General features: G+C 54.0%; 1 protein-coding gene across 6 annotated transcripts in view; it reads right to left on the reverse strand.

Annotated features, from left to right (window-relative positions):
- Positions 1-12,265, reverse strand: part of LOC123931087 (BTG3 associated nuclear protein) — a 100,707-nt gene that overhangs the window by 75,730 nt on the left and 12,712 nt on the right. For 5 of the 6 annotated variants that reach the window (XM_045987832.1, XM_045987835.1, XM_045987834.1 and 2 more), the window contains exon 2: positions 750-888. In XM_045987832.1, coding sequence (XP_045843788.1) covers positions 750-819 — 70 coding nt within the window. In that variant the 5' untranslated portion in view covers positions 820-888. Of the gene's footprint in view, positions 1-749; positions 889-1,935; positions 2,151-12,265 lie in introns of those variants that run through there. The other variant, XM_045987833.1, reaches the window with a different exon arrangement.

A 12,265-nucleotide genomic window follows, 5' to 3' on the forward strand; every position in this document is an offset into this window, starting at 1 on the left:
GTGCACTTCTCACCTCAAACCATAAAAAAGAAAAGAAAGGAAAAGAAATGTACAAAGAAATCTTCTAAAATAAATGTGCGGACAAAGCTTTTTCATAGGTGAAATCCCTGACACTTAGGGCTTCTTTTATAAAGAATCTTCTCAAAACAAATATTTTAACGATTTCTAAGTAGATAGTGCTTTTAGCGTCATTAAGAAAAACTACCCGTCTTCATAAAAGTATAGAATAAAAAGTTCTCCCAGTCAATGAAAGAATGACTTAATAAACATTTCTGGGAAATCTGTCGTTTCTTATCAAAATTCTGAACATACACAGAAATTCTACTTCTGGGAACTGACCCTGCAAAAATATTTGCCAAGAGACAGGAGCAAGGCCTTCTACCGCAAACACGGGGATTGAGTGTACAAGGAAGGGGCCTGGCAGTCGGTGCCCGAGGCAGACTGGTACACCCCAACGAAGCACCTGCACTCACGAATTCTAAGACGAGGAGGTCATGAGGAGGACAGTGGTGGAACCCCAAGTGTCAGGGGACGGCCGCAGGCGGGGGAGGGGGGGAAGAGGCTGTGGGGACCGGGAGCTGCCCCTTGGGAAGGACGGATGCGGGGCTGAGGTCTCCGGTTCCCACCACCCGCACACGCGTCTCTTTCTCTCTTGCTCTGCTTTCAAGGGCAAGCCCGTTCCTGCCAGCGCTCCTGGACTTCCGGAGAGGAGAGACGAAGACGCCGCCCACCGGCCCTCAGCGCCGTACCTGGGTGACCGGGACTCAGGTCTTCCACGGCAATCTGCACCACGTCCGCCAGGTCCTGTTCTGACATCATCCAGAGGGAGAGTGGCGTGGCCGGGGAGGGGGCAGGAGCCAAACTGACGCAGGACTGGGTTTCTGCCACCTAAGAAACCGAGACAGACAGGGACAGGGAGATCACAAGCGTGACCTGTGACGCGAGGCCGGCTGCCAACCGTGTGTGCCCCACAGCACGTCGGGTGCTAGGCGCCGTGGGATACGGGCTTCTCCTCGCTTCAGACCCCCGAACGGTAGTGTTCTCTGAGAGGCGAGAAGCAGTTCACAAACACGGCTCAGGGCCTCCGTCCTTAACCACTAGACCAGCCCCTACCTGACAGCCTCCCGCTCCCCCAGCCCACTCCTCCTCACACCACCTCCCAAGTCAGCTGCCCTGGATGGCCCGGCTGTGCCGTCCCCAAGCCAGGAGTCTCGGGGGTCTCCTACTTCCCCCGCAGTACCGTTCTGCCCTTCCTGCGACACACACCACAACCTGGAGAATTACTGGAGAGCTGTCGCATGCCCGCTGCCGGTCTCCGGTAAGGCGCTGCCCACCTCCCGGACGTCCCTCGAGGCAGTGCCCATGTTCCCTTCTGGCTACCCAGACCGCCCTCCCACTAAGCGCCTCTGTTCTGCTGCCCTCCGGCTTCCAGGGCAGACCCAAACCACGGCACCACCCCAGACCGCGGCCCCGGGAGCGCGCCATCCCCCACGTGCCCTCAGGAGCAGGGCTTTGAGCTGTCACCCCTGGGCCAAGAACCATCTCCGGAAGAGTCAGGTCCTTCCTTCTTGCTCCTGAAACACTTTGATTAGGCCAAGAAGGACCTTCTCTTCCAAAACAAAAACAAGGTCACAGGACGCCAGACATGGTCTGTCAAAAGCCGGACCAAACCATACTACTAAAAAATGGGATGTCCTGGAGACCTCCGGAGTCAATGTCGCCATAATGTTTTCGCATATTTATCTTCAGCTATTTGTGTCCACACGTTTTTAATCCACGTTATTTCTTGCTCGTCCACCAACTGGAGCACATGCTCTCCGGGGACAGGAAGCACAGCCTGAACTCTCCAGCATGGCCCTTGTCACCAGGACGTCTCACAGTCCCGAGTCCCTGCTCCCATGGGGCAGGAGGAGTCCAGTCAAAATTTCAGATCACCTGGTTTCACCGAGGTGTCTAAGGACACCTCCTTTCAACGAGTCGGTTCCAGCAGGCGTAAGAGCCGCGCATGTCCTGACGTCCTCGAAGAAAATGTGCTTCCTCTTCTCCTCCATCCGGATTTTAATTCTACAGAACTTCTTAGAGACAAACTTGTAAAAGAAGGAACCAAGCTCCCGTCTTACCTCTTCCTTTACAGAGTCTGGGCAACATTTTTGCGAGAACATGTTCTCGAAATCATCGCAAAGGCGTTTTTTGTTTTTTTTTTTTTAAAGATTTTTATTTATTTGACAGAGAGAGATCACAAGTAGATAGAGAGGCAGGCAGAGAGAGAGAGAGGGAAGCAGGCTCCCTGCTGAGCAGAGAGCCCGATGCGGGACTCGATCCCAGGACCCTGAGATCATGACCTGAGCCGAAGGCAGCGGCTTAACCCACTGAGCCACCCAGGCGCCCGCAAAGGCGTTTTTATTCTCCACGGATACACGTGACACGACACAGAATGAGGGGCCCGAGCACCAACTGTCCATCACAAAGGGGAGACCGATGACACACTGTGGGGGGGGGTTGCAGGCAGGACAGAACCTGGCAGGACCCATAGCGGAAAGACGTTGACGACAGAGTTCTCAACCCCCGCCTCCCCCCATAAAACCACGTGAGCAGCCAGGCCAGCAAGACCAACATCCAGGTCAACACCCGTAACAAGATGGTGTGATGAGGTTTTCCTGACGAGCCCCAAAATACCAGCACAGGGGGACAAAGCCCTGACAGCTACAAAGTCACCGGGGGGGAAGCAGGAAGCAGAGGGCAGCGGCGCCGGAACCAGGACCAGGCACCATCCAAGGGCCGAGGGTGGCGACGGACGTGCAGAACAGGCCAGAAGGCCGAGCACAGTCCGGACCCCAGGACTCTCGGAGCGAGTTATCTAACTACCCAAAGCTCCCCTCAGGCCATGTCCACTAAAAAGAAATGACTGAGGACAGAATATCCAGTCTGGACAGAAGAGAGAGAGACGGGGAAATGGAGTCTGACTGAAGGTGGGAGAGAGAGGGAGCCTGGCTGGCTCCACTGGCGAACATGAGACTCGATCACGGGGTTGTGAGTTCAAACCCCACTCAGGGTGCAGCCCGTACTTTAAAAAAAAAAAAAAATGTGGGGGAGAAACAGAGCCAGGAGAGCTCAGAAAATAAACTGCGGCATCTTTTAAAACTTCCCAACATCAATGGCATAGAGGGCCCTAGAACACTGAAATTAGAAAAAACTATTCTAAACCATGCCTCCCTTCTAAATGTTCAGGAAAATTAATTCTACATGAAAAGGAACCACAGCAGACACTGAAGTCCAACCTCATGCAAAGATAACGTAATCTAAGAGAATAAGGAAAAACAACGCCACCACGGACCACAACAACCCGCTTGAAGACAAGCCCTTAAGAGAGACGAAACCCTCCCCCCGAAGTGCACCAAGGACAGGGCTTATGGGGAGCCCCAGGATGGTATCAGAAGGTGCAGACGGGCAGGGACGGGGGTCAGGAGAGCTCAGACATGAACGAAACGAGACGCCCAGGAGCAGTAAACACAGGGAAACAGCACCTAAGAAACAAAAGGAGAAAAGAAGGAAAATTGTAAGAGCGAGAAAGAGATGCCAAAGAAGAGTCCGGGAAGGAGGAGCCCAGGTGGTGGCCGAGACTGGTACGGGGAGGGGCATTCCAAAGAGGAAAACCATGGCCAAACCCAGGGAAAGGGAGTGCCCAGAAGTGTGAGCCAAGACGACTCTCTGGAAAGGAGGAAGTCCGAAACGACTTACCAGACACGCCACAAACCCAGAGACGGGGGCGGAAAACGGGCACCCAACCCCAACACACACTCTAATAAAAATATCATTGAAAGAAAAAGAGGAATTCCTCTACACATCCAGGCAAAAAGACCAGGTGACTTAAAATGGGAAAAAGATCATCAAACTGCAACAGAAGAAAAGAGGATGGGCATGTCTAAGATACTCAAAGAAGGGAACGTGGGCCGGCAATTTCATACACAGACAAAACGACTTCCACGTGTAAGGACGACAAACATCCCTGGCCACCCAGCGCTAGAGGACTGAGTCCCATAAGGCCTCCCTGAGAAAACGGCTAGAAAACGAACGGGAAAAGCAAAAGCAGCTGAAGAGACCAGTGAGACCCGGCGGGTGGTGAGCACGCTGTATTCACAAGCAGAACCAAGAGAAGAACGTGACGGAGAAGGACCCCACGACGGCTGCTGCACGCTCTGAGATACAAATAATTGGCCTTAAAACGGGGGGAAAACGGGAGGAATGCGCACAGAACAAGGGCCAACAATCATCTGCGGTCACGTCGAACGGCAGCGTCGGAATTCCCTTCTGAAACTGTTGTGTGTCCAGATGAGCACTTCCAGATCATCCCAACCCCATCCCTCTCCGTGTCCTTGAGGACCAGGACGAGGGACCCAGAAGTCAGGCAGACACCTGGGGCTGTGAGTGGATGGCAAGCGTGAACTCGAGTGTGCCGTGTGTCTGCGCGCACACTCTAACTCTCTCCAGCAAAGAAGGGTGAAGAGACCGTGGTCAGTCCGGTAGCGACGGGCGTCCCTAGAGCCCACGCTGTGATGCTGCAGTGACACGTCCCTCCCGAGGAGAGCAGGGCCTCCCAGAGGAACCGCTGACTCCAGAACCGAGACAAGGGGTAGCAGAATGAGCCCAGTACAGAGCGAAGGGAGGTACGGCGGACATCAGGGCTCTATCAAGTGGACTCGCGGCCAACACGAAGAGCTCCTCCTCGGGCAAAGATGCACCAAAGACGGACCATCAACAAGGGTCACTGTGTCAATGGACTTAAAGTATTTTTAAGTTCGTGACATCATGATACCAGCAACAACAAAAGTCACCCTCAGAAGGTGCCAGGGAATGAAGTCTTTAATCTTTAAAAAATGGTGATAAGGGGCACCTGGGTGGCTCAGTGGGTTGAGCCTCTGCCTTCGGCTCGGGTCATGATCTCGGGGTCCTGGGATGGAGCCCCGCATCGGGCTCTCTGCTCAGCGGGGAGCCTGCTTCCCCCTCTCTCTCTGCCTATTTGTGAACTGTGTCAAATAAATAAATAAGTCTTTAAAAAAAAATGGTGATAAAAAGAAATCAAACACTTGTCCTGCCTCCCCACCTGCAATGGACCACTAGAGAAGTTCCACGGCACAAAGAGTCTCTGCAGGCGAGGGACACCGCGAAGATGTGACTTTGCGATCCTGATAATCGAGAACCCGGCTCTTGAGCTGCCACTCAAGAACACCAGACACGGCTCTCCCGCTTTAACGACGAGCACGCCACCCCCCGGAGGCAGGCCCGCCGCCAGACATACAAAGCCATCTCCAGAACCCTACTGCTCCGGACGCCCGGCACACAGAGACGTCGCGGAACACGCCACGGGCGCCACCTAAACGCACACAGCAAACCAAAAGGCATATGAGGGAACCCCGGGTCGGGGGGCAACAAAGAGGGTCCCTAGAAATTAAAGGAGAGAACAACAGAGTGGACAGAACTACAGTTTTCTAACTTCGCAGTATATTTATTAAATATAAATTAAATTATAATTTATATATTATATTTTATATATAATTTTATATATAATTTATATTTATAATTTATATATAATTTATACATATATAATATATAATATTGTGTATAATTTATATATTATAATTTATATAAATATAAATTATTAAATATAAATATAAATATATTATAAATAAATATTTATTAAAATAAGGATTTCTAAGGGCAAAGTCAAACCAACTTGAAAACAGTATTAGCTACACGTACGCCGAACTGCTAATTTCCTTCTTGCACAGCGACAGGCGTAAGACCAACAACCCTGATAATAAATGAGCATACAAAATGAGGGCGAATTCACAGAAAAAAAAAAGAAGTCACAAGGTCTTTAAACATGAGAAGACTTCAACCTTTCACGTAATTTTTACACTGCAAATTCCAAATGAGACACCCCCTTGCACCCGTACGACCGGCAACGCTAGGTCACTCGGTGTGCTCCAGGTGTCCGCGGCGGGCTCCGCGGGGCGTCGGTGGGAGTGGAGACCAGCAGGACTCCGTCAAGGGCAGCAGGCGAGAGCAGTCAGAACGCGGCTGGCCACGGCCCAGACCCTGCGCACACCCTCCGGGAATCCACCCAGCGCCAGATTCCCATGTGCCCGAGAGATCTGCAGCCACACAAATCCAGAGCAACTAAGGTGCTGCTCGGGAAGCAAAGGACAGGAGGCAGCCGACACGTACCGTGACGGGAGCTCCTCACAGCCACACAACGGGACACACCGAGACAGCCGCGTGCAAACACAGGCCGGATCTCTCCAAGAACCAGCTCCCAGGATGCTGAAGTACAGGAGTGTGGACGGAGCAGAATGTATAGCGCGCGCTCTTGTTTCCCAGAGATATGCTAGACACACACCGATTACTTCTGGGACGCAAGAAAGAAAGGAAATTATTTTCCCATTTATCCTTTTATAATATTTGCATTTTTATCGTGTGCATCTACCATCTTTTCAGAAAGAAAAAGCACTTTTTAAAAATGGTCCACTAGGGGCAGCTGGGCGGCTCAGTCAGTTACGTGTCCGACTCTTGATCTCAGCTCAGGTCTGATCTCAGGGTCGTGAGTTCAAGCCCTGCATGGGGCTCCACGTTGGGTACCAGGCCTACTTAAGAAAAAGAAGAAGAAGAAGAAAAACTGGTCATCTAAACACACAGGCATAAACGGCCGGGGAACTCCACCATCCCAGCCCCTGCCGGAGAACAGCACTCTCCGAGAGCTGGGGCTCACCCCTCCGAGACCTGGCGGTCAGGGCGGACAGCGGCAGAAGCACGAAGGCCTGTCAGACTGGATGGGTCTGGAAACAGGTGTCATGCCACCTCTGTGTCCTCTGAAGACGACCTCTAAGTACAGATTAACTGGTGGTCCGTGCAAAGGTCGGAGCTAGTCATGCCATAAACTCGGTCTTCTTTTGCCCAAATCGAGAACCCAAGCAAGCAAAGATTATTGAAGGATACGGTGAACGGTTTAATGAAGGCAGCAGACCTCAGGGAGAGAGTACCACCCAACCAACCTTTGAACTGGTGGGTTTAAAACGTTTTCAGGTCACTGACTGCTTTCAAAATCTAAAAAAACAAAAAACAAAAAAACAAAACAAAAAAATCCTACGAACCGTTTTCCAGGAAAAAAGCAGAGAGACAAAATTCTGCCAAGTTTCGGAGCCTCACAGACACCAACAGCAACGGCCTATCTCAGTAGCTGTTCCACTGACGCTCAGTGGAAGAGCCACAGTTTACGGGGACACGTGGCCCCAGGCCGACTGCCCTCCCCCGCAGCCGGTCTAGCAGCACACTGCGGCCAAGGGTCCGGGTCCCTCCGACGGGGTGTAAGCGCAGACCTGGCACAGGGCAGCTTCCGGGACACCTCGCGAAAGGGCAGCTGGCACGTGGCCACGGCCCTCCTCCTTGCCCTCCGGCTGCCGGACTCCAGGCATGAGGATGGGACGGAAAGGACTAGAAGCTGGAGCAGGAGCAGGACAGGAGCTGCCGCATGTCCCTGCACTGGCAGCCTCAGACTTCCCCCACCGGAAGGGAAACTCACAAGCCACCTGCTCTACAACAGCGAGTTCCGGAAGCCGCCGCACGCTGCCAGGCTTAACCCAGGTGTGGCGCCGGGACGCCCGTTCACGACAGCCCGGGGCCACAGGTCCCAGGCTAAAGAGCTCTCTCACCAAGGGCTAATGAAAAGTTTTCAGACGCCCAGTTCAAGCCTCTTCCCGGCCTTCCAAATTCTGCAAGCAGCTTGAGAAAATAGTCCAAGCTGGCCATAAAATCCCCAGCCCCGAGCTCTTCCAAATGAGGACGCCACACGCTATCCAAGTTGTTTACTCAAGACGGTTCTGTTGCCAGGATGGGGTCATTTAAAATTCTGCTAACAGTGAAGGTTTGAACAGAAAAAACTAGGGCAACAAGCCCAAGAAAACTGGAGCAGAGCGGAACATGCGGTTGCCATTTTGGCAAATTAGATCTACCATTTCTCAGAAGTCCTGGAGACGATCCAGTCCCAATACAATGAAGCAGCTGGGCTGAGGTTAGCGCTCACTAACGACTCTGACAGTGGCGAGGAGCTGGCCGCTAGCGCGCCTGCGAAGGGGGCGTCCTCCCCGGCGCACAGGAAGTCCAGAACCCACCAAGCACTACCAACGGCCAAGTGCTTGATCTTGGGGGGAGGACGGGCGAGCGACGGCACAGCACGCCCTGCAGCGCCCCCTCGCCGCTGTGAGTGAGGCGGGCTTAACCACCGGAACAAGACGGGACGCTGTCCGGATCTCACACGAGCAGAGAGGGACGTAACAGGAAACCTGCATTCCTGTGTCTGCACGCCCCCAGTCCCGTTGGCTAATAACAGCTCGTAGGTGCAGTCACACGTCCGAGTGCGTGTGTAAACGCTCACAAGAGGGTCTGGAGTGACCACGGTGAACTTCCTGGTACCCGGGAGGGAGGAAGAACGCAGACGACGCTCATCCCGTATCCTTCCCAGGGTGTGGGGTCTCCAGGCAGCACCTGTAATTGTCCCTGGGAAACTGCTTCTCATAGACCGGCGGGAAGTCAGACAACGGCCAACCGTGTCCAACCCCGACCAACACCAGGCAACCGCCTCAGCTCTGCCTGTGCGCAAATCCACAAGGCCCCGCTCAGGGAGCGCCGCTGCCCTGCACCCGCTGCACCCCTGCACCTGCCCCCATGTCTGGGGCCCACCCTTTCTCCTCCACCTTCCACATCCCAGTCCCTCCCTCCAGGGCTCAGCGGGCTCTCCCCACCCCCCCACCAGTGCTTCCCAAGAACTCCCCTTGCCCCGGTGGCTGTTGTGGGCACTCCCCCGGGCTCTGGGGTCACTCCCAATGGACGTCACACTGTGTCCCCAGCCGCCCTCCACCTCTGTCGCTCTGCTCCCCTTCAGAGCAAAACTCCCCAAACTGCTGCCCAGACTTGCCGCCTCGGTTCCCTGGAGGACCTTGCCCGGTCAGACGTCCTTCCACCCACCGGACCGCCCAGGTGGGTTCCAGGCAGGCTCACTCCCGCCTCACGCACCTGCGTCTCTTGCCTTCCCTTCCCTCTGTGGGGGTCCCCATCTCCCGGACTTGGCCGAATGTCCAGGCTGGGGGCAGGACCTCTTCTCGGTCACGCGGGATGACCAGCTACGCGCCGACGACACAGGTTCCCCCTCGACTCAGACCTCTCGGGTGAACTGCAGATCCACGGGGCAGCCTCCTGGTCACCTCCCGGGGTCATCCCAATCTCCACGTGCCCAAAGCGCACTCACCACCCACCCCACCACCACCCTGCTCCCCGCAGACTTGCCATGTCGAAAACTTCAGTCCCTGGCTCTTGTCCCTCTTACATCCAATCTGTGAGCCAAGCTCTCACTTGACGCACTCTGGCCTCGTCTTCCCACATCTGGGTCTGCGTGCTAGCCTCCGCATGGTCTCCCTGTGCCGTCTTTGCATTATTCCCAATACCGAGTTCAAAAGCCACTTGGATCACGTTAAAACACGTGTCAGACTGTGTCACGCCTCTGTTCAAAGCCACCAGAGGCTTCTTGCCAACTCAGGGGCTTCCTGGCACTCTGAAGCCAGCTGTGTACCGGCTGACACCCTCCCGTGCCCCTCGGGCTCTCCCCGCGCTCCGTACTGGACCCGGCCAAGGTGGCCTCCCCACTCGGCAGGGACGTGTTCAGCTGAGAGCCCGGGCACTCCAGCCATCTTCCCAGAGACACTGATCACACCCATCTGAAACCGCCAGCCACGCCTGCCTGCCTCCCTGCTCCCCTCCTGCTTCAGCACGAAGCACGGCGGCCTCACTCACTGCGTACACTCCGTTAGCACCTGCCTCCCCTACCAGGAGATGAGCTCGCTCGGGCAGGGACTTCGTCACTTTGCTCTCTGCCCAGCACTGGGCCTGGCCCCGGCGGGGACGCAGGAACGACGCGCACGTATGTCTCGTGGAAGAACCCACTGCGGGCTTCCACACCAGGGCCGAACCAGGACGGTCAGCACTCCTAGCTAAGAAGGTGCCGAAAGCCTGCAAGGACTGGGTCTGTGTTTCCATTTCAGTAAGGACCGACCTGTAACTAAGTCCCGAGTCAGTTTCGTTTCTGACCTCGGACTCCTGTGACTGGAGTTAACAATGTGACACGTGGCTGCTCACTCGTCCGCAGACCCCAGCAGCTGCTCATCAGCGGAAATGCAGGACTGCAAGTTTATTTTTAATTTTGCTAATTTTTAAATATTTTGGACCCCCATAAAGTAAAACCACAAGGCCGTTAAAATAGGAATAAAAGAAAAGCTACTGTAATTGAGCATAGACTTGGCCTTAGCAGGAAAGGCTTACAGAAAGGAAATGCTCTGGACCGCCAGCTCTCGTTACAAAAAAGGCGGCAAGAACAAAACCACCGAACAAAGCCTCCCTGTGTCCGCTGGGATGTTCTGTCCCTGCAAGAACGCCACCACGTGCTTTGTCCAGCAGGGATCTCACACGTACAGGATTTTCTTCCCATCAGTTTTTTGGGGCAGAGATTCTTCACAGAGCTGTTTCTTACAACAACCCTCGAACGAAGGCTTGACACTGACCCTGCCGGGAAGAGGCTACCGCGGCATCCCCCGAGGACAGCCACCGGACTCCACGCTACCGCAGTGACTGCCCCGCCGTCACACAGACGCAGAGCGGACAGCCAGCGAGACAGAGCCGCCGGAAAGGCCGGGCGCGCCCCACCTCGAAAGGGCCTTAAGTCTAGTGCTAGTGTAACTTCACGTCACACGTGACAGACGCGGACTGAAGGTACGACCCTGCGGGTCAGGAGTGCCCCGGCACGCGTCCAAGAGTCTCGGAGCACTACTACCGAGGACAGACGCTCGGGATGTGGGGGAACCTCCGAGAAACTAAAAAATCATTCCCTTTAGTCAAATCCTTTCGGAGGTAAGTGTAGTAATGACATAATTAAAAGCCAATATGCAGTAAGCAAAGACAGCAATGCTATTTAAACTAAGGTATGTGAAAAAAAACTCAGCTTGCTTGATTTTTTCTCCCAAAGCAGTGGGGGTCAGGGGGAGGGCAGAAAACTGGGAAGCAGGAAATCCGTCTTCCTGTGGTTTCCACTCCTTCCTAGGAAAACCTAGCCACACCATGCCTTGGTTAAGACAGCCCCCGAAACGTGTTGACATTTAAAATCAGAAAACGGCCAAACGGAGAGCCGGTCTTCAGAGAGCTGGTTAATATGTTTGATTAAATTTGCCACATTTCTTCATCTTTTTCAAAAACGACACCCCTCCTCAAACACGACCCGTGACGGAGGAAAGAGACGGACTGAAGCTGGTCCCACAGCCCCCACTGTCCTCGTCACACACGTGCCAGGCTCAGGACTCCCTTGACCACCCTAAAGCCAGTGAGACCCCCAAAGAGCTCGTGCCTGTAGGGGTGTACCTAGCAGTTACCAGATCTGAAATTAGAGCAGAAAATGCTTGACCATCTCTTTATTCATTTAAAAATTACAGAAGTCAAATCATAAAAAATCAACACATCACATGTTAACGTACCAAACATCTTTTACGAAAAATAACCACAGAACCCGAAGCAGCAGCAGCCGCAGCAGAATCTCGAGGTCAGACTTCGCGGGAAAACAACCAGATTTCCAGAACTGCAGCAACTTTCGGTCTTGTGCTCGGAACCGTGCTGGCTGACACGCGGAGACAAGCCACCGTCCCGCAGAAGCGCGACTGGGACGCTGCTTCAGCACCGTGTTGGGTGACCGGGCTGTTCCCTGTCACTGCGCACCAAAATTCCACAGCTGTCTTATTCTCCCCCAAAGTCTCGCCGCCGTGTGGAATGTGAAACCTTATCAGTGACCGTTTCACTTTCTGACTCTGAATCCACCGGTCCGTCCTACACCGTCCACGCATCTCCCGGAGGGCCAGTGTGTGACATCGTGTGCTGCTCATCTGGAAAACACTGGGTCACCGAGTGATGCGGGTTTTCCAAACGCAGTTTATCGTTCTCATCAGAGCATGACGTTCATTTACAGCAGCGCCGGCGGCAGAAACGTCTGTAAGTGCCGGGAAGCTGTCGGGGTCCCCATGGCAGAGACGCGCTTTCCAAAATCCCAATCCCACTTGGAAGCCCCAATCTGATCACCGGCAAGCGCACTGGTTGCCGTCCTCAAAGCGAGAAATATCTGCGGTTTGTCAATCATTCTTTCCCGCTGGCCCGTGAAAAGAGACGGCTCACTGAGCCAGCA

The sequence above is a fragment of the Meles meles genome, chromosome 19 (genome assembly GCF_922984935.1).
Source record: "Meles meles chromosome 19, mMelMel3.1 paternal haplotype, whole genome shotgun sequence".
In the NCBI taxonomy this organism is placed as follows: Eukaryota; Metazoa; Chordata; class Mammalia; order Carnivora; family Mustelidae; genus Meles; species Meles meles.